Raw genomic sequence first — 21206 nt, forward strand, 5'->3', positions numbered from 1 at the left:
CTGGTTCATAGGTGAGTGTAATACACAATATTACCAACCAATACCATACACACTTGTACTTAAATTTACATCAAAATACTCAAAATAATTTATCTAGTCACCAAGAAAGCACAAGTTTGAAAAAATGTGGAAAGTTTACCACTCACCCATGTAAGTAGAAAGTAATCCTACACCTCTCAACCTGAAGAAAACACCATGTGGTGCAATTTTTTTAATGATTACCCAGATTAGCAGTTGTTATGCTTAATATTCTACTAATAATTAAAACACTTTGTTTGCATACTTTTGGAACAATGACAATCACTTCAGCTTCAGGTGGAAGAAGGGTTCAGCAACATCCATTCATGGTCTCAAGAAAGGGCGTTCAGAAAGCAACATCAAAAAACAGGCAATGGGCGATGCTGAGAAGGCGAGCAGTGATGTGGGGCAGTGGTAGCCTAGCAGGTAAGAAAGCAGACCCATAATCGGAAGGTTGCAGGTTCTAATCCTGAACCGCCAAAGTGCCACTGAGCACCTCAGGCGCCTATCATGGCTGCCCACTGCTGATCAAGGATGATGGGTTAAAAGCATCTTGTTGCATCTCCTTCCAGTTCCGGGTTTCCACTTTGTTGGCCTGGCGGTGGATTAAATTTACCTCAACATGTACACTAGCATATGTTGTTACACACCCTGCAAGTTCCTGTAGTTTCCCCTTTTGATGGCATTTGTTTTCTGATTCTCTGTATACTGTACAAATGAAAAAGTGAATGCATGAAAAGCAGTGAGTGTATTCACTTTTTATTAGAAATCTATGCATTGTGTGTGTGCTAGATGCTCCTGTTTTCTGTTGTTCTGCTTATAGGGTTTTTTAAGCAATTAGTTTGTTTTGGGATTGAGAACAGTTCTTTGGAATCTCCAAAAAAAAATATGTACTGTATTGCACAGTGAATTATGCTGCAGTTGAATTAACATTTTCTGCTTCTGTCTATTTAGTCAGACAAGTCCAGCTTTACCTTTTTGTTGTACATCTAAATAAGAAAATTGACAAATTGATAAATTGGCTGCATTGGGATGGAGAACACAGTTGCAACTGCACAATAGGACGTTTATTTACAATAAAGTGAAAAAAGGAACACACATCCAGAAAGGAAGAATGACAGCACAAAGACACAAAAAGCCTATCCAATGGCGGCCTCTAGTGGCAGAAGCCAGGATATCGTTTATAAAGCTTACAGTTTAAGATGAAGAAGAAGAAAGTGAAGTGATTGTCCTATGTGATACACAGCAGCACAGCACACGGTGCACACAGTGAAATTTGTCCACTGTATTTAACAAATGACCCTGAGTGAGCAGTGGGCAGCCATGACAGGCACCCAGGGAGCAGTGTGTGGGGACGGTGCTTTGCTCAATGGCACCTCAGTGGCACCTTGGCAGATCGGGATTCAAACCAGCAACCTTCTGATTACAGGGCCTCTTCCTTAACCAATAGGCCACCGTGCAAGAGCCATGCAAGTTTAACCCATGCAAGTCATTATTAGTTTAACCCATGCAAGTCATTATTAGTGTCCAAAATTCCATATGCTTCAGGCTTGATGTCAGTGGGGCTGTGGAGAAGATGAATATTATTTAGGTTAAACATAAATTGGCACCTTCTATACCGTGTAGCTGTGAGAGGGAACTATCTGTATTCAGCAGGTTGTGTAGGTGATAGATTTACATTTACTAATTACACAATGGTAGCAAGTGTGGTTTGAACCTGGGTCTTCTGGGTCATAGGCAAGTGTGTTACCCACTAGGCTACTACCACTAGTTCAGAATTTTGAGTAGGCGCAGAGATCATCGCCAGATACAGATTTAAATCAGATTTATTTCTGAAATAGATTTCCTGGCTGTAAGCTTCACTGAACTACGGGCGCAATACAACTTTTGCAGCCTGCTGAGCAGGATTTATGGTGGAACAGACAATTCAAATAAGGAGCTTAAATCATGATTTTAATCATGATGCTCATTAGATGCCGCTCCAGCCAGTCAGAGGATCTCCCTCTGCTGCCCTTACTCCCCGCAAATGGGGAATAGAAAACGATCGGTGCCCATGGAATAATGATGTCAGGGCAGCATTGGTGCAAGCACAAAAAAATATTGCAGATGGCCGTGACGTCCACCCTCCACGATGCTACCCGATGCTACCCCGTGTCAACTATATCAAATGTTGAAACTTTTCTAGAACAGTGACAATTTATGAAATACCTTGATCTAAAGTAAGATTATGTGGACAAACATTTTATTGCACAACATTTAATTCAATTAAATATACAGGACAATTTAAAATAAACATCATACAGTTTATTAAATGACTAATTTTTGTGAGATGGCCATTCACAGCACTTGCACATGTCAACATAAACCAAATTTTCAGGGCACATCTGGGTCGAGGTAACTCCACCGGAACACTGGAAGAAGGCATGTATGTCACTGGGATGAGGATAAAGCCCATCAGCCTTTCCATCACAGAACCCATCGCCAAGCCCTGGAGATGAGGTGGGTGTGGCGGCCACAGCTTCATCAGAAGTAGTGTCTGGTTGGAGAAGGTGTAAAGCAGTGGAGACTTCAATATTCATTCAAGTTAAATATAAAAATCCAAATGATGTGCCTTGTTCTTTTGGTGACAGCATGTTCCAACCAGACATACCAATTTTCAGAAGGTGAGATGGCCAGTCACAGCACTTGCACTTGTCAACATAAACCAACTTTTCAGGGCACGTCTGGGTCCAGGTTACTCCACCGGAACACTGGAAGAAGGCATGTATGTCACTGGGATGAGGATAAAGCCCATCAGTCTTTCCCTCACAGAACCCATCACCCAACCCTGGAGATGAAGTGCTGGTGGTGGCCACAGCTTCATCAGAAGTAGTGTCTGGTTGGAGAGGGTGTAAAACAGTGGAGACTTCAATATTCATTCAAGTTAAATATAAAAATCCAAATGATGTGCCTTGTTCTTTTGGTGACAGCATGTTCCAACCAGACATACCAATTTTCAGAAGGTGAGATGGCCAGTCGCAGCACTTGCACCTGTCAACATAAACCAACTTTTCAGGGCACGTCTGGGTCCAGGTAACTCCACCGGAACACTGGAAGAAGGCATGTATGTCACTGGGATGAGGATAAAGCCCATCAGCCTTTCCATCACAGAACCCATCGCCCCGCCCTGGAGATGAGGTGGTGGTTGTGGCCACAGCTTCATCAGAAGTAGTGTCTGGTTGGAGAGGGTGTAAAACAGTGGAGACTTCAATATTCATTCAAGTTAAATATAAAAATCCAAATGATGTGCCTTGTTCTTTTGGTGACAGCATGTTCCAACCAGACATACCAATTTTCAGAAGGTGAGATGGCCAGTCGCAGCACTTGCACCTGTCAATATAAACCAAATTTTCAGGGCACGTCTGGGTCCAGGTAACTCCACCGGAACACTGGAAGAAGGCATGTATGTCACTGGGATGAGGATAAAGCCCATCAGCCTTTCCATCACAGAACCCATCGCCAAGCCCTGGAGATGAGGTGGGTGTGGCGGCCACAGTTTCATCAGAAGTAGTGTCTGGTTGGAGAAGGTGTAAAACAGTGGAGACTTCAATATTCATTCAAGTTAAATATAAAAATCCAAATGATGTGCCTTGTTCTTTTGGTGACAGCATGTTCCAATCAGACATACCAATTTTCAGAAGGTGAGATGGCCAGTCACAGCACTTGCACCTGTCAACATAAACCAACTTTTCAGGGCACGTCTGGGTCCAGGTAACTCCACCGGAACACTGGAAGAAGGAATGTATGTCACTGGGATGAGGATAAAGCCCATCAGCCTTTCTGTCGCAGAACCCATCGCCCCGCCCTGGAGATGAGGTGAGGGTGGCGGCCACGGCTTCATCAGAAGTAGTGTCTGGTTGGAGAGGGTGTAAAGCAGTGGAGACTTCAATATTCATTCAAGTTAAATATAAAAATCCAAATGATGTGCCTTGTTCTTTTGGTGACAGCATGTTCCAACCAGACATACCAATTTTCAGAAGGTGAGATGGCCAGTCGCAGCACTTGCACCTGTCAACATAAACCAACTTTTCAGGGCACGTCTGGGTCCAGGTAACTCCACCGGAACACTGGAAGAAGGCATGTATGTCACTGGGATGAGGATAAAGCCCATCAGCCTTTCCATCACAGAACCCATCGCCCCGCCCTGGAGATGAGGTGGTGGTTGTGGCCACAGCTTCATCAGAAGTAGTGTCTGGTTGGAGAGGGTGTAAAACAGTGGAGACTTCAATATTCATTCAAGTTAAATATATAAATCCAAATGATGTGCCTTGTTCTTTTGATGTCAGCACATTCCAACCAGACATACCAATGCTCAGAAGGTCATGCAGTTGACTAATCAGTGGGAATTTTCCCTGTCCACAGAAATAACCAGGAAATCATCCAGATCCAACGCCCAAACAAATGCTCCTCCAAAATGATTGTCTTTAAGGTACTGCACCTAAAAAGAAACCCATGGTTTTAAACCTTTCATTCCTATGTACATGTGTGGTTGGTTAAGAAATAGTTATTGTACCTTTATTTCATAACTTTCTTTGCTGTCAAACCCAACCCACTGGCTGTTTTTGGTGGCGTAAGGAACCTTTTGATCCGTAATCCACTGCACAGTGGTTCCTTGTAAGAAGTGGCAGACCTAGAAGAGATTTGTGTTATGTTTTTCAGTTGGACAGTAGGTGCTGAAGATGTGGCCAAAGGGTTTTCTTTAGTTTAGTCCTCACATACCTCATAATAGGACCAGAACCCTGCCTCCCTGGTGTAAGTTCCAGCAGGGGCAGGCCCCATCGCAGGGGCACCAACCCCCGTGTCAGTGGATTTCAGGTAGTATGTGCGCCCATAAGTTGCGAAACCCATCCTGAGCTTCTCCGCAGGGGTTCCCTGGGCCCTCCAGTAGGACATAGTAAAGTTCTACCAGACAGTGTCACAAAGTGCCCAGAGATTCATAAGCTGCTGCCTGGTACAAAGGTGATCAATAAACAGCTATTACAATATTAAAAAAATATGTAAAAAATGTTCTTACTGTGTTTAAATAGACATTGTCTCCTGTATCCTCATGTCTCCCATAAAGAGGACTGTGATGTTCAGTGAAGGCCAAAGAATGATCATGGTAGTCATAGGTCATAACGTTAATGAAGTCCAGGTACCTGTGATAGGTTTTTACTGGTTATGCTCACAGCAGTGAGTAGAAATGACAATAATAACTAAAAAAAATATATTATTTTTATTTTTCAGTTTTTCACCATTGTCACACCAGTTGCTGCTGGTCTGTATGCAAACAACAGTGTTCCCAAGGTGAAAACATACTTTGAAATTTCTGCTATTTCATATCCTGCATCAATTGTGTCTTTCTTTGCTGGCACAGCCGCTGAGAGCATCAGCCTGAGATGTCTGCTTGATGTTCCTTCAGCTTCAAAGGCTTCAAGAAGCTCCTATATAAAAAAAACAACCTCAGTTCAGTCTTTATCTCCCATCAGCAATCAAAGCTTTTAACACTGAGGGACTGAGATCTTGTCTACCTTGCAGAGCAGTGTGAACCTCTGCTTGTCTTCTGGTGGGCTGCCTCGTGATCCAGGATATTCCCAGTCAAGATCCAGGCCATCAAAGCCGTGTCTTCTGAGAAAATGTACGGCTGACTGGATAAATATCTGTCTGTTGGCTGCGGAGGACACCATGGTGGAAAACCTTGGAAGGGAGAGGAAGGACAAGTTGACCAGCAGTAAATATAATAATTGAGCTCTCTCCTTCTTTCTTAGAATATGGAAATTCATTTATTAACATATATAATATGTAGTAAAATATGCAATATGTGGTCAGTATATTTTTTAGGAATATATTTAGTTTAAAGAAGCATATCTTACTGTTCTACACCAAAATTCCATCCACCAACCGCAAGGAGAGTTTTTAGGTCAGGATTTCTGTTTTGAGGAAGAAAAAAGGGTTTTTATAAAATGTGATGCACACCTACAGATTTAATCACACATCCTGGTCTTGTAGTAACATAACAAGCAGATATTAAATAAAATTATGTTTGTTCTTAGCTGCTCTGCATGTGTATATTAATGAAATATACACATGTGCACAAATGAAAGACATAATAACATTTTTACTGTATATACATACCTTGCTTTTAGATCGTTGAAAGATTTGTACAATGTCTCATCATTCCATTCAACGGTAGTCAACTCATTATCTGAATTAATAATTGAAAATGCGTAGATGAGGTGTGTGCACAGGTGTGGGTCAACATTCTCGGGCAGGAATTTTCCAGACTCCGGTCTGTACTGGGACCAGTTTGTGAAATAGCAAATTAGCTGCGAGGCCAAACCTATAAAATAAAGACTGGCTTTATTATCATGTATAAAGATCAACAGGCAATGACATCTAATAATGAGGCTTAAACTTACCTAATTGGCACAGCACAAGGCAAAGACCTGTGGGGTGACAGCAATGATTAATGAGAAAATGAAAACAAATAAATAATGCATGCTGTATCGCAAAAATATATTGTATTATTACCTGCTAAGATTGTGAGCTTCTTCATGTTGTCACTTCTGCGTTAGACACAACACACATCCTTTTTATAAGGGCTCGGAATTATATGGACTATGACATGTGGGTTATTGTGTCAGGAACAATGATTGTGATCAAGGAACTTGCCGATCCCTATTCCTGGCTTAACATTCCCACACGTTAAATGAATGCCCCATAAACTAGATTGCTTTGATTAATGATTGTCCTGTCACTACCTAAATAAATGCTCATAAATCAGGCTTTGAGGAACACAGACCAACTGGAGCTATTCCGGAGCAAAATGTAATCAGTACTATAAACCTGCCATGTTCATGAAGTCACTGGTCATTTTGGAGACACCAAAACTGTTTGACCTGAATTTTTCTGGCAGAAGACACGAAACAACTGATAGCTTATCAGCCAATCATCAACATCCAGGTCCCTGAACCGAATGAGGAAAAACCATAAGACATTGTTAGATTAAAACTGCCCCCTTGAACCTCATAAATGATGCACTGAACACAATTTTGAAACCATACTTCCTTAGTGCTTGGATGAAAGGCGGGTTGCCACATCAAAGTGAAGACATGGTGTCATTACAAAATGCACAAACATTAAATGAACAATTATAAATCTGATGAAATTAAGACAATGATCCTTGAACTACCTGATAAAAAGATTCATGAGAAAAAAACATACAACTGTTAATTATTTTCCTAGGCTGTCTAATAAGCTTAATTGTTATTGTGTTTACATTAATATATTTCATGAAGTCAGCATGATTTTGTCCTTCATACATAAATTAAAAAGTATGCTTTACTTTTATTTATTATACTAAACTATGATTTACTTTGTCCTTTGACACTTTTGTATCAGAAACAGAATGAATTTTGTCAGTAATTTGAACTACAGTAGTAGTGGTAGTGGGTGGAGGGTGGTAGTAGCCTAGTGGGTAACACACTCGCCTATGAACCAGAAGACCCACTTAACCCTAAGTTGCTCCAGGGAGACTGTCCCTTGTAACTACTGATTGTAAGTCGCTCTGGATAAGGGCGTCTGATAAATGCCGTAAATGTAAATGGAAATACAGTAGCTCTTCTGTAGGATCAGACTAAACGCAGTCATTTCACAGGTTCTAAGTTTAATAAGCTGTTTTTCCAAATAAGGAACATGTGGAAGAAGACACAACACACCATTTGATTTTCTTGACCTTGAGTCTGAAACTGGAGCTGGAGTCACCATTGTCACCAACAGGAAGGTGCTTGATGCTTGGTTTATTTGATCAAAACATTACAGCCATTTAATTATGAACTAGAAACGGCTTTAAAATTCACTTTTAAGTTTTATCGGTTTATTTATGGATATGTACATTACACAAAGACAATAAAGCTTGTTAGTTTCCAATCTCATTTGCACGCAGTAAACACCAAACTATATATCTCAAGCACAAAGAGTGGATAAGCACATCATGCTTAACTGTTAAACTATAAGCTAAATGTTTTTGTAATACGAGAAACACAAATAACAAAGAAAACAGAAGCAGAGAACTGCTTTCAACTTTCAGCCACTGTCCAACAGGAGAAAAAAAGTCTGATGCCAGAATTGTCTTATTTGAATTGTTATAATAAGAAATGTTACAAAAAAAAAGAACACTTTGTACCAAAATCATGTCGGGGTGGTAATATTATCACGCAGTGAAACACAAGGTGGTGGCTGAGTGTTGCACTATTGAGGCTGGTTCACCTCATTAAATCACCTCATTATACGAGACAGAGCCCAGTCTGTTTAAATGTTCCTTTTAAAGGTTAATGAGAGATTGTTAGACTACAGATACTGTTACTGAAGATTTCATGTGAAAACTTCTACCAGCATTCCCTCAGCATTCTCAGTCTTGTCCTGCTTTACATTTAAGAGACAAAGGAAGGGTGAAATTTGTTCCAGTCATGTCCCATGACCCCTCATGAGTACGATGTGACCAGTCCTGGATCAGAATGATGCTTCTTTAGTGTCTCTGTGGCCTCCCAGCTCAGGCGAGCGTGTAGATGGTGTTTCCTGGTGAGGTGGTCTCAGAGCTGTCGTGATACACTTGCTCTGCTTTGCCTTGCCTCTTGCTGGTGCCGGTGTACTCCCCGATAAAAGAGCCATCCTCGTCGAATTCACCTTCCCCACCCTCACCGTAGTCCACCAGGCTGTCATCGCTTTCCATCCTTCTGACGATGCCTTCCACGGACCCACGCCTCCTCTGCAGCTGTCGAATATCCTCCTCACTGCAGACCAACAGCAGAACAGCAGAGAACAGTCATACCCTCCATTCAACCACAGTGATGCTTTGTGAGTCCCTTAGAATTTTTTACATTTGTGCATAAACATAAAAATTTGACATCATCAGATCTTCACACAAGTCCTAAAAGTAGATAAAGACAACCAATTTAACAAAAAAATTGTTAAATGTAATTATTTAATTACTGAGGAAAATATCATTTGTTTAATTTATCTGCCTTTAGTCTTTAATCTGATGAAGTAATATTAATGACCTTTATGGCCGTATTATTAATTCACTTTTAAACACCAGAGTATTTATGCTAGAAAAATTTAAATTAAAATGCCAGTAAAGAGTGCTGAACATACCGTCTGGTATATGGAAGTGTGGGGACGCGAGATATCCTAGAATAAATAAAATATGGGTAAATACTCTCCAACGCTGCAATCAAAGTATCAAAGACAGAAGTCAGCCCAATGCAATCAGAGCAAGAAGACAAACCGGAAGCATGTGGGAAACAGTGAGCAGCTTCACTCACACAAATAAACACATGAACATAGCACTGGTTAGGACGCTCAGTTCTCACTCAGTTAATCCTGACAACAAAGGGATCTGACATTCACTACAAAACAATGACGGTTACTTCAGCAGAAGTCGGCACAAGTAACGCTATTCATACCTTTTAAGTGACCTTCAGTGGGAAAGAAAGACAACAATTACAAAAATAAAAAAAATGTGAAATTACACGTTTACACAAATTTAATATAATGGCTCAGTAATTCTGTTAGAAAATGAGAAAGTATTTATCTAGTTTAGTTTGTTATGGTTGGGCAAAAAATCATTAAATAGTTTTATGTGGAGTGAATTCAGTTTAATGATCAAAGAATTATACAACATTGTGCCTTATCCAGAGCTACTTACAAAGTGCTTTCATGATATCATCAATGAAGCTATTTTGGTTCACTTGAACCCCAACTATGAATACAATCATTTTATTCACTCTGCTGTAGTTTTTCTTGCATAAGTCAGACTATAAGAAAGTTACAAGTTACTCTCAGTATTAGACTGAAAGCTTAAGACCTAAGGAAGGTCTTAAGATGCCATTTGAAAAAACAGCACAGTGACTCTGCTGTTCAATGAATATTTTCAAATGGCAGTTTAAGACCGTCCTCCTGCACAAGTTAAGAATCCAATAGTATGTCACAGACATTAAACCCACCTCTGGTTTCTGTATTATATATTAAACATCAAGGATTAATGAATAATTTCCCCATGAGTAGGCCTCCATGTTACTATAAGACGTACCTATAGTCAAATGATCCCTCTTGGTCTTTATCATCAATTGGTTCCATGGTAAAGTCTTTTTTATCCCGAACTTCAACAATTAATTGGAAAAAAAGAGTGATTACTTATAATTAGTTTATACTATCTATAATAGGGGTGGGAATCTTTAGACACCTAACAAGTGGATTCGATTACGATTCAGAAGGCTGCGATGCAATTATAAAAGGATTATTGAAACATCTTGATGCACCTTGAAGCATCTTTCTCCCCATCACATTGGTAGATTCAAGGCAAAGCATTTCTAATGAACCAAAATTAATTTAAATCATCAAATGAATTTTAAATTGTACTGAAATCACAGCTTTGACACATAAATAATCCTTATTTTGGAAAACATAAAGCACTGCTCTTATTCAAAACTAAATATTGAAGAGTCCAAGACCTGTCATTTCAGCATAGGTCTGATGATGGAAAAAATAACTTTAAATAAATACAGAAAATTCTGTACCAACAGCTCAAGGGATGCTTGTGGACTTAACTAAGTGGAATAACTAAGAAAATAATTACAGCTGGCCATATTCACAAATACTTTTATCCAAGACTTAACATTTCAAACAATATCTTGTGCGCTTCGGTTGCCTTGTGCGCGCACCGTGGTCAAAGTTGAAAATTTTCTGATAAACGTGATGCATTTCCATAAGAACAATAGAATCAACGCATCTATGTGGGCTAGTGTTCGTTTGGCATGCGTGGCGCACTGAGCGGTGCTCAGTGCTTTTTTTGCAAAATTGCATTGGTTATTAGCAATAATTGGTTATTAACATTTTTAATCTATCCAGAATATTTCATTTCCACATTGCATAAAAATAAAGATTTTATTTTTCCACCCCTAATCTATACACTATTAGTAAAATCATATCACCAAGATGTGCATACAATTATACATACAGCTTGAGTTGTTGGACTGAGTTGTCTTACCTGGGTACTTGCCCCCACGGGTTCTCTTGATGAAGAAGACAACAAGCATGATGAGAACAAGCAGAGCGATTGCACACATGAGTCCGATGAACCAGCCTTGAGTGACTATGTCCACCTGATCCGTGGAGTATGCTTTATGCACAGAGATGCAAACATAAATAAATATGTGATGATTTGACATGTACATTGCAGAATTTGTAAAACACATAGGGGTGCATCTTCTTATTGTCTGCCATACATCTATCAGCTAGGGATGCACTGGCATGCTGGCCATGCAGCTGATATACCTATATACCTTCAGCTGATATTGGCCTTGGTGCCTGCCATCTGCTAGCTTCCGAACAAGATGGCAGTCACAGATGGCTCTGTGCAGCGTTTATGTATAGTGTTTCATCAGTTTTGCACAGACTTAGTGTTATGTTACTTATTTACAGCCTGGCACAGACAACATCATTGTACCCTTCAGAAGTTTAAAGAATTTTGCTTCCTTTAGCTCAAAAAGGCTCTAAGAAATAAAACAACAACTCAGACCAAAAACTACAAATCCAGTCCAGTCTTTCGATTCAACCAAGCAGTCGAGACCAGGAATTGTTTAAAATGTCACAATTTTTTGCATCCCAAACGCTTCAACACATTATTCATAAAGTTCATATAAATATGCTGTGAACAGGTATATGCTATGAACAACAATCAAAGAAGCAATTATCTATTGAAAATACCAACATTTGTAGTACTTTACTTGCATTATGATTATGGGTATAATAGTTTTATATGAACCTCTGAGGTCCTAGAACCTCATAGTTCTTATTTTTGCACTTACTATCAGATGTGAAGTGTGGAGACTCCTCAGTGTACATTTCTCCCATTCCAACTTGTGTCATCGCCGCCACAGAGAATTTGTAGCGTGTGTAGCGATCGTACCGCGGCACGGTGAAATACGTTCTGTTGGGTGGGAACTGCTCCTCACGAACACGTTCCTCCCGGGTTGCGTTCACTGTAATAAATTTGTGTTCGCGTATAAATGATGCTGGCATGTACGTTTGTAAGTGTAGATCCTGGTCTACTCACACAACTGATATCTCAGTATGTATCCAGTTAGGATACCATTGGGTTCCGCTGGCCTTTCCCATTCCACATAGATAGAGTCCAAATGTCTATGCTGGATCTTGAAGGACCTTGGAGCAGAAGGAACTACAAATGCAAAAGTCATAAGGCATAACCAAAAGCATTACAATTCTTGCTATGTTTTTTTGGAGGTAATAAAAGAATATTTATCAGCATACCTCCCTCAGGTGTTTGGAATGCAATAGTGCTGCTAGTTGGGCCTTCATAACGGTTGTTCGCCACAACTATGTACATCTTATAATTGCTATATGGAATCAGTCCCGTAAGTTCACCAGAGAGACGTGGACCCGTGGCCGCAAAGCCTTTGGACTTTGACCTCCTGCTAACACTTAGCCACGGTAGCTGACTGCTTTCTCGCCAATAGTACACCTGTAGGGGGGGACAGCAAATTTATCGTCCAACTGAAACTATTTCCAAGGTGAAATGTAATTATTCATGGACTATTGTCAATGTTGTTGTTTCATTTCTCTCTGTGGTTGTGCATGGCTAAGACAATAGGCAATACATTTCACTTCGACATTAAGCAAGAAAATGATTAGTTTTCCCTTCAAATCAAATAAACTGCATACGTTTTTTGATTGATCGTAGGCCTTACCTTGTACTCCTTTAGTTCTCCCATTATGCTGTTGCGACTCACTGGCTCCCAGTGCACAGTTAGCTTGGTACTTTCAATGTCTGACACTCCCAGGTTTAAAGGAGCTTCAAGTGGATCTGTTAAAACCACAACAAAGAGTCTGAGACCAAACGTCAAAATCCTTTAAGTAGATGTTTTTGGGAGAGACAGTTTCAAACACTGAAACAATGAACTGGTTGAAAAAGCGAAATTTCATTAAACTCACAATCCTCTCCAGAGTAACCAATTACAACAGGGGATTCTGGTCCATAGCCAAAGGCATTCATAGCCTGGAGCTTGATCTCATAGGCAGTGAATGTGTCCGTGTCATAGATGGTGTGCCACCACCACATTGTGGTGATGTTCTTCCACTCCTCTCGTGAGTCTCGCCGCCGCCACCACACCACGTAGCGCAGTTTGGGTCCGTTCCAGTCCCTTTCATCTAAAGGCTATGCATCACATCATAATGACTTATTATAGTCATAACCTGTTTTAATAAACAAGCTGCACTATAGAAAGTCAAACTTGGTACTTTGTTACCTCCCAGGTTATCTCCAAATTGTTTCTCCACAGTCCACTTCCAACTCCTCTTATGTTTTTTGGGATGGCATCTGGCACTTAAAATCATCATAAATGACATCGATCATAATAAATGATTGTATGGTAATATCAATTCTGGTGGCCATCCTCTTGAACATTACGTGTTTAACTAATATGCATTATTGGGTTAGGTTATTTACCAGCTCCACCAGTTTGGAAGTACTCTGTTGAATGGCTTGGTGGACTCTGACCGAGAGCGTTGACGGCAATGACGCGGAACTGGTAGCTCAGGTAAGGGGAAAGTTGCAGCACAACAGAGTTCAGATTGCCAGGATAGGTAGTGAGGTTCTTCCAGCCCGATGGAAACCACCACTCTTCTTTCACCTGAATCAAATACTCTGTGCGAAAAGACATTGGGACAATAGGGCCTTGCTGGCAGCTGCAGTTAAGATGTCACATGGTCAGACATGGTCAGAAGTATATGGTCACCTTTGATAGGACTGTGGTTGCTGTCACCAGGTCTCCAGGTGAGACGCACACTCCGCTCTGATGGTTCTGATAACACCAGTTCTGTTGGGGGCTCAGGATGATCTGCCGAGGGACAGACTGGTTTGAAGTGATGTCCATTTCTTTGGTTACAAGCACACTCTCCATTCGGGTGTGTGGTCATGCCTACCCATCACTCTGAGCCGAGCGGTGGCTGTGTGCTCTTCCAGTTCTGTCCTCACAGTGCAGCTGTAGTACCCTTCATCTTTTTTGTTCACATTAATGATGGTGAGGGATTCGCCATCTTTTAGTATTCTAGGAAAGATGTAATGTCAGACAGTATTCCATAATCAAACAAATCATTAAAAACAAATCCAAGCAATTCACCTCCTTCCTGTGGAAATGGTTCTGTTATCCTTCTGCCAGAAAGTGAGTGCAGACATGGTGAGGTCGAACGTGACTTGGCAATCAAACTTGGCTTCACCTCCTCGGAGGACAGCCACATTGTATGGGGCACGAACAATTTGTGCAGGCTCTTAAAAAAAAAAGGAACCTTTAGATTAAAATAGTTTGGACACACCTTCTCATTCAATGTGTTTTCTTTATTTTCATGACCATTTACATTAGTAGATTCTCACTGAAGGCATCAAAACCATGAATGAACACGTGGAGTTATGTACTTAACAAAACGTGGAGACCTGGCCTCCACAGTCACCGGACCTGAACTCCTTCAAGACTGTTGGAGAACCATTTCAGGTGACGACCTCTTGAAGCTCATCGAGAGAATGCCAAGAGTGTGCAAATCAGTAATCAGAGCAAAGGGCGGCTATTTTGAAGAAACTAGAATATAAAACATGTTTTCAGTTATTTCACCTTTTTTTGTTCAGTACATAACTCCACATTGAATAAGAAGGTGTGTCCAAACTTTTGGCCTGTACTGTATTTTGTATGAACTATTGTATTTTATTGTTTATAAGAATATGAAATTCTATATATTGGGTAGCCTAGTGGGTTCGCGTATGAATCAGAAGATCCAGGTTCACACCCACTTACTGCCATTGTGTTCCTGAGCAAGACACTTAACCCCGAGTGTCTTCAGGGGGGGGACTCTCCCTGTAACTACTGATTGTAAGTCGCTCTGGATAAGGGCGTCTGATAAATGCCGTAAATGTAAATATAATATGTTCTGATAACTCAGCAATTAGCTTTATACAAGGAATTATTTAATACTGACCTTTGACATCCAGTACAATCTGTTTCTCTTCTCTTCCCAAGACATTGCTCACTACACAGAAATATGTGCCCTCGTCATCGAGCTTTGTCCTTCGGATCTCCAACGTTCCATTTTTGAAAACTTTAAAGCGACCACCCTCTAGTGAGCCTACAGCGCCCTTTGACCTACATATAAATGCAGAGATCCACATAGTTTAAGACACTCACAGCAGTGACACACACGGTCCGGGACACCAGTAAAGCAAATGGTAAAATGCTTCCTCACCATTTAAGATCAGGTGTGGGTGATCCAAAATATGGGCAGTGCAGATAGGTCATTGTCCCCTCTATGACCTTGAACTCTTGACTTTGCGGACCCAATATACGGGCACGCATGTCTAAAGCAGATTGATTTTAAAACCATGGCAATTATTGTGTATTAAGTGATTAAAGCACTCCAGAATTAAGGTAAATAAATTAAACAGCCGCTAAAGTGAGTGACTGTGAGGAACATTTGTTTACTTTGGTGTCTTTTAATAGTTGTGGTAAGCAGGCAATCCATGATGGGGTGTATGTAGGAAGAATTCAACAATTGAAAAAATCAATTTCTTACCCATAACGCTGACAAAAGCATTGGCCAGCAGATAGCCATACTGGTTGGAAGCATTGCACTGGTACACAGCTGTACTGTCAACATTGACAGCGTTGAAGATCAGAGTGTCCCCAGACACCTGCCTGCCAATAACCCTGGCGGCATCTAGAATACGAACAGAGGCACCATGAGTTGTTGGAGAAACAGTGTGTGTTAACATTGCCTTCAACATACCTTCAAAAGGTTCTCCATTTATAAACCATTGAACTTTTGGTCGAGGGATGCCATCGGATCGGCACACCATTCTTCCATTGGTTTCACGAGACATGATCAAGTTACTTGGTTTTTCTAGCCAAAAAGGTGCAGCTGCAAATTCAAAAATTGAATATGAATGACCAGTGCACTTTATTACAGGCTCTATCATTCAGTCTCCAGACTCTCGGTAAAGTACCTTTAACTGTCACTGTTATGGCGTGTTCTGTGTAGCCCATTTTGTTAGAAGCTGTGCAAACGTATTCGCCCGAGTCCCCCAGAGTCACAGCCTTGATCCGAATCCTCTTGTTAAAAGTTCTCCAGCTTCTTCCCCTCCAGGGAAAGCTGATCCCAGTCTTTGGTCCATTTTATCACAGGTGCTGGTCTGTGGAACAAATGGTGCTAGTAGATCATTGAGGAGGCAGCTTGAATTTAATCTAGCTATTTCATCATGATTGTGGTATTTGACTACTTGAAAAAACAGATTCGTAACTGTTTTTTTTCAGATGGATGAAATAATTACAGTAATCATCTTGCAGAGATTGGGCCATTATTCGTAACTTACGCTCCAGCTGCTATACATTCAAGGACCAGTTCTTCTCCTAAGAGGGCAATTTTGGAGCTGGACCTCCCAGTAGGGTACATAAAACTGGGTGCTTTCTCAGCCACCATACGCACTGGAAAAAATACAATAAAAATGAATAATTAATCAGTCGCTTAAATTCTCATTTTAAAAAAGCAGTAGTCTTCAGTGAATTAGTAATGTGGACATTTAGAAAGGTACAGTGCACTAAAAACTCACCATTTTATCAGCAAGGTTTAGGAAAGCCTTAGTGGGGATATTTTGCTGAAGTCAAAAAATCAAAACATTTTTTACTTAAATAGCTAGTGCGGTTAGAAGATATTAGTATTAAAATTGGGTTCCTCTGGGCAAGTTAACATTTCAGATTAGAACAAAAAGTCCCAAATACTCAACCATGGCTAATACAATATAAATGATTGTTACTTACTTGTGAGGACCTGGATGATGACAGGACTGCTGCGTTGAATGATGTTTGCATTCGGGAAACGTGCAGTGCAGCAGTAGTTTGTTAGAGCATCATCTGCCAAAACGTATGAGAAGTAGAGATCTCCATTTTCAGCCTTGGACACCCTGCGACTCTGACGGATCGGCACCATAGCTGTCATAGGACAGGTTGAGATGGAGGATCATCATCACTCAGACATGATTACTGAATGCAACAACACAGGCCATGACTAAAACTGAAAGTTCTTACAGCTGTTCATCCAGAAAGTGTCTGGTTTGGGTGGCCCAACGGGTGGATGGCAGGGGAGGATCAGTGGTTCTCCAACAAACACAGTCACTGGCTCCAGCACTTCTTTGGGCCAGGATCGAGACTCTGCACATGGCAAAAAAAAAAACAGCAGCAGATCAAGATCATCCTTTGTAAAGAAGGTTTTTTGTATGAAAAAATTTGCCAAATCTGGATCTATTAACATGTCAGAACTCACTGGAGACACGCAGATTGATTGTGTTGGAAAGGGCGGTGCCGTATTCATTGGTTGCACTGCACTGATATTCTCCTTCATAATCATCTGGACGACCCCAGAAAAATATCTCCAGTGTACCTGAACGCCTCCGCATAGAGACCTGGGGGTCTCTAGGAACGTTAATGTACTTCCCGTTCCGGGTCCAGGTGAAACTGGAAATAGGGGATGAAAAAAATGACTTAAAAGAGGGCTGCTAAGGATATGAATGAAAATCTAGATGTCACTGAAATAGTTGAAGTCCTACGCTGGTTGAGGGTTTCCTGTTGCTTCACACTCCACCACGATGGGGTCCCGGGGTTCCACAATGTGATCCTTTAGTGACTGTTTGATAATGATGGGCGGCTGGAGGACTGAAGGAAATCATTCCTGTGACTCGTAGATTTCCTCATAGTTCATTACATACAACAACATTTTTTTCTTATGTAGCTCAAAATCACATACAGTATGTCTGCTAGTATGCTTGTTTTTCTAATAAAAATATTGCTATAAATAATATATCATGAAAAATAATAATATAAATAAAATCATTATTTTTTATAATATTTGTAAAATGGCACTTTATGTAGCATCTGAGATTTTGAGTTTAAAACTTACCATCGGGTGGTATTTCCATGGCCCATGTTAAATGCCATACAAGTGCATACAGAGCAAATTTGTCCAGTGTCACCATCACTGCTATGGCTGACCTCCAGAAAAGCTGCAACATTCAAAATAAAGCCTAACCTCTATTATACTGTATGTAATAAATATCATCAACATGCACAACCGTCTCTCCCTAATTTACCATGTATGAAACTCAACTATTAGCTATTGCAATAATGTTGCATTAGCACAAACAATAAAGTAAAGAATTCAGGAGCAACGATGAACAGCCACCATCACCCATTTGACGCTAATGTTGCCTTGGCACAAACAATCTCTTTGTCATGGCTGTCCTGAGCTCCCACACAATGAACCTACCAGCTGAAGACTTCACCTCCATCTCAAGCATGTACCATTCAAGCAAAAGGAGCCATCAGAACTAGTGTGGACTTAATCATTGATATAAATGCTATAAGTGCAGCAAGTTCTTATTGTTTTATTCATATCAATAATTATAATGCAGTGGATATGAAATACACTCTAAAAATAAATTCAGAATATTATATTCCCACAGAGCTTCAGACTAAAACAAGGAAAAGTAACCTTATATTTTTCTTAAGACAAATAAGACCAATTTCCAGCATAAATAATCAGCAACAACCATGGCAAATCACAAGTTACACTGTAAATAAAACATATTCTAAAGACAATTATTTCTGTTATTTTCAGATTATGACACATATTTCTGAAATTTCCTAAATGACAAGCTTATAAAACATATTATGACACTTTCATTTATAGTACCTTGACACAAGAGCAGCTCTGTTTAGCATTCCAGTGTTCAAACCCTCAAAAAATGTTAAGTAATTCTCAAGAAGAAAACTGTTGACTCCACAGGTTTCCCATTCGTCAGTTACAGAGCAGCGTTTGTCTCCTTAAGTGGTGAGAATTGAAACTCTTCTCTGTGTCTGCTTTTCCCGTCTCACCCACTGAATCCATGAATCACGAATGATGTGCTGAGAAAAATGCCCCACCCCACCCTTTCTCACCAATTTACAGTGAGTGGACAGTCTTACACAAAAATTACATTTTTCAGTACACATTTACAGTGCACACATGCGTATAATCTTATAATTGTAATTATAACTACCATTCAGATGGTTCTAAACAGGGCCAGAAGAGCAAAAAAAAAACGAAACTCTTTCATTCTATTCATTCTTTTAGTTATGACATCAATGTGTGGGCTTCGTTATCCCGAAAGCTGCATTTTTGTCACTGTGAAAAAGTGACAAGTGAAGTGAAGGAGGAAAAAGTGAAGGAGGAACAGCAGTTTTGCTGGTGAAATATTCATAAAATATTTACATATTCCGCCTCTACAGTGGATAGAATGAAATTGGTTGCAGTACAAGACTGGCTGTCTGCACAGACAGTTAGGCTGTAGGCTCAGACAACTGCTTCCACAGGCCTGGCCATCTTAGCTACAGCTGCGGATTTATGATCTCAGTGGGAGTTGAGGAATGTGTAACTGTCTACAGTGTGATTCAGCAGAATCTACAAGCACGCTTACCCCATGTAAAAAAAAACATGGTGCATCCAATTATATTTTTTGACTATAATAAAAAAAAAAAAAAATCAATTACAACACACAATGCATCTTGAGATACTTTAGAAAGAAAGAAGTAAAAGGCAAGTGTTTATACATCAGTGTACAGGGCCTTTTTCATCCAGCATGTGGAGGAATTGGAGGCTGTACCATGCACAAGATTTCACTGCATGGAGTGCTGAATGAAGGCAGCCTCCAGAGAACAGAACAAGGAGCTCTCTATCTACATGCAAACCCAGCTTGAGGAAAGGCTGATGGGGGTGTGTTGGTGCTGCTGTTGGCTTTTGGGAGCTGTGGGCTATAGTCTCCTCATTCAGCTGTTACGCTGCGCACAGTGACATGGGAATGTGTTCGAACACTTCTGCTTGAGGGTGATTTGACATTGTGCCATGACACACACACACTACAAGTCAAAAAGCATTTGCTGATTTGTGAGTGTTTCTCTAGTTCCTATGTTGAACACTTGACAATTTCACTCATGTTAATAATCTCCATGAAGCTGGAGGTATAAAAGAGAATCAAGTGATTAAATGTCCCTTCCTGGATAGCAACAATAACGTGAGAGATTTTGGAAAACTAATCACATACTGCATTTTTGGACTGAAAATGCAGCTTTCTTCTGACAATGTGTTTTAAAACACATTTCCTCATACAATTCACTTAATCTAATTTCATCTCAAGACTATTCTCGAGTGATTTGTCACAGCATGAGTTCCATATAATTTTTACACATGCTGAGATATCTGTTGCATAGTGGCCACCATGGCATAATTCACACACCAAAAAAAGTGAATGTTAATGTTAGAATTTTTCTATACATAAAATAAACATTATTCTATACACTAATACAACATTTCCTTATGCTCACTCTGTTGCCTCATTTATAGGTTTTACAGGTCTCAAATTAAAAATTTAGTCCATGCACTACTCCAATACCGCACTGTGCTACAAGTGAGATTTTGATAGACTGGAACCTGGAGTTTAAAGGTTTTTAGGAAAAAGCTCTTACCTTCTGTCAAGTTATTCTTTTGAGTCATCTGCATTCATCAGTCCCATTTAAAATGCTGTGAAATCCACAATCTCCCTCCATGGGACAATGGAGCACTGTGCACCAATTTAAAAAAAAAGTTTAAGAAACCAAAAATACGTCTAAAGAAACTGAGGATAAAACAACGTGACAGAAGAAAAACCAACATGGAAAAAGCCTGATCTAAACATTTGAATGAGCACTTGTCACACGACCTGCTTGGCTGATTATAATGTGTCCTTTGTGTTCTTCGCACTCCAACATTATGTCGTCATCCCAACTGCACTACAACAAGACATTTGCAGCATTTTTTTTTCCACAATAGACCAATCAATGTATAGACATTGTGCTCATGCATAATCTATACCAATCAATTAGCATACAAATTCATTATATATGCTTTATAATACCCTACTGGATTGCTAACATGCTGTTTGGGCAGTGCTTGGCATGCAGGCACTCAAGTCCCTCAATACAAAGGTTTTATCATGGACAGTTGTCAATAGAAGGACAGTGATAGGCAGCCACTTCCTACTGAGT

At 40.2% G+C, this 21206-nt stretch overlaps 1 protein-coding gene and 1 pseudogene across 1 annotated transcript; both read right to left on the minus strand.

The window, feature by feature from the left end:
- Positions 1-2333: 2333 nt before the first annotated feature.
- On the minus strand, positions 2334-6592 carry LOC114798033 (acidic mammalian chitinase-like; annotated as a pseudogene).
- A 1995-nt stretch (positions 6593-8587) lies between these two features.
- nfascb (neurofascin homolog (chicken) b) lies at positions 8588-20868 on the minus strand. The gene is given in 28 exon segments (XM_028993056.1): positions 8588-8828; positions 9190-9225; positions 9501-9512; positions 10127-10196; positions 11084-11215; positions 11904-12077; positions 12152-12274; positions 12367-12577; positions 12804-12919; positions 13048-13270; positions 13362-13438; positions 13562-13759; positions 13851-13952; positions 14038-14162; positions 14235-14382; positions 15082-15245; positions 15346-15457; positions 15673-15816; positions 15886-16017; positions 16103-16217; positions 16219-16288; positions 16469-16580; positions 16914-17084; positions 17181-17303; positions 17416-17606; positions 17699-17804; positions 18049-18151; positions 20649-20868. Coding segments are annotated over 27 exon segments (3504 nt in total). The 5' UTR covers positions 18125-18151; positions 20649-20868.
- Positions 20869-21206: the final 338 nt, after the last annotated feature.

The sequence above is a fragment of the Denticeps clupeoides genome, chromosome 10 (assembly GCF_900700375.1).
Source record: "Denticeps clupeoides chromosome 10, fDenClu1.1, whole genome shotgun sequence".
Classification (NCBI taxonomy): domain Eukaryota; kingdom Metazoa; phylum Chordata; class Actinopteri; order Clupeiformes; family Denticipitidae; genus Denticeps; species Denticeps clupeoides.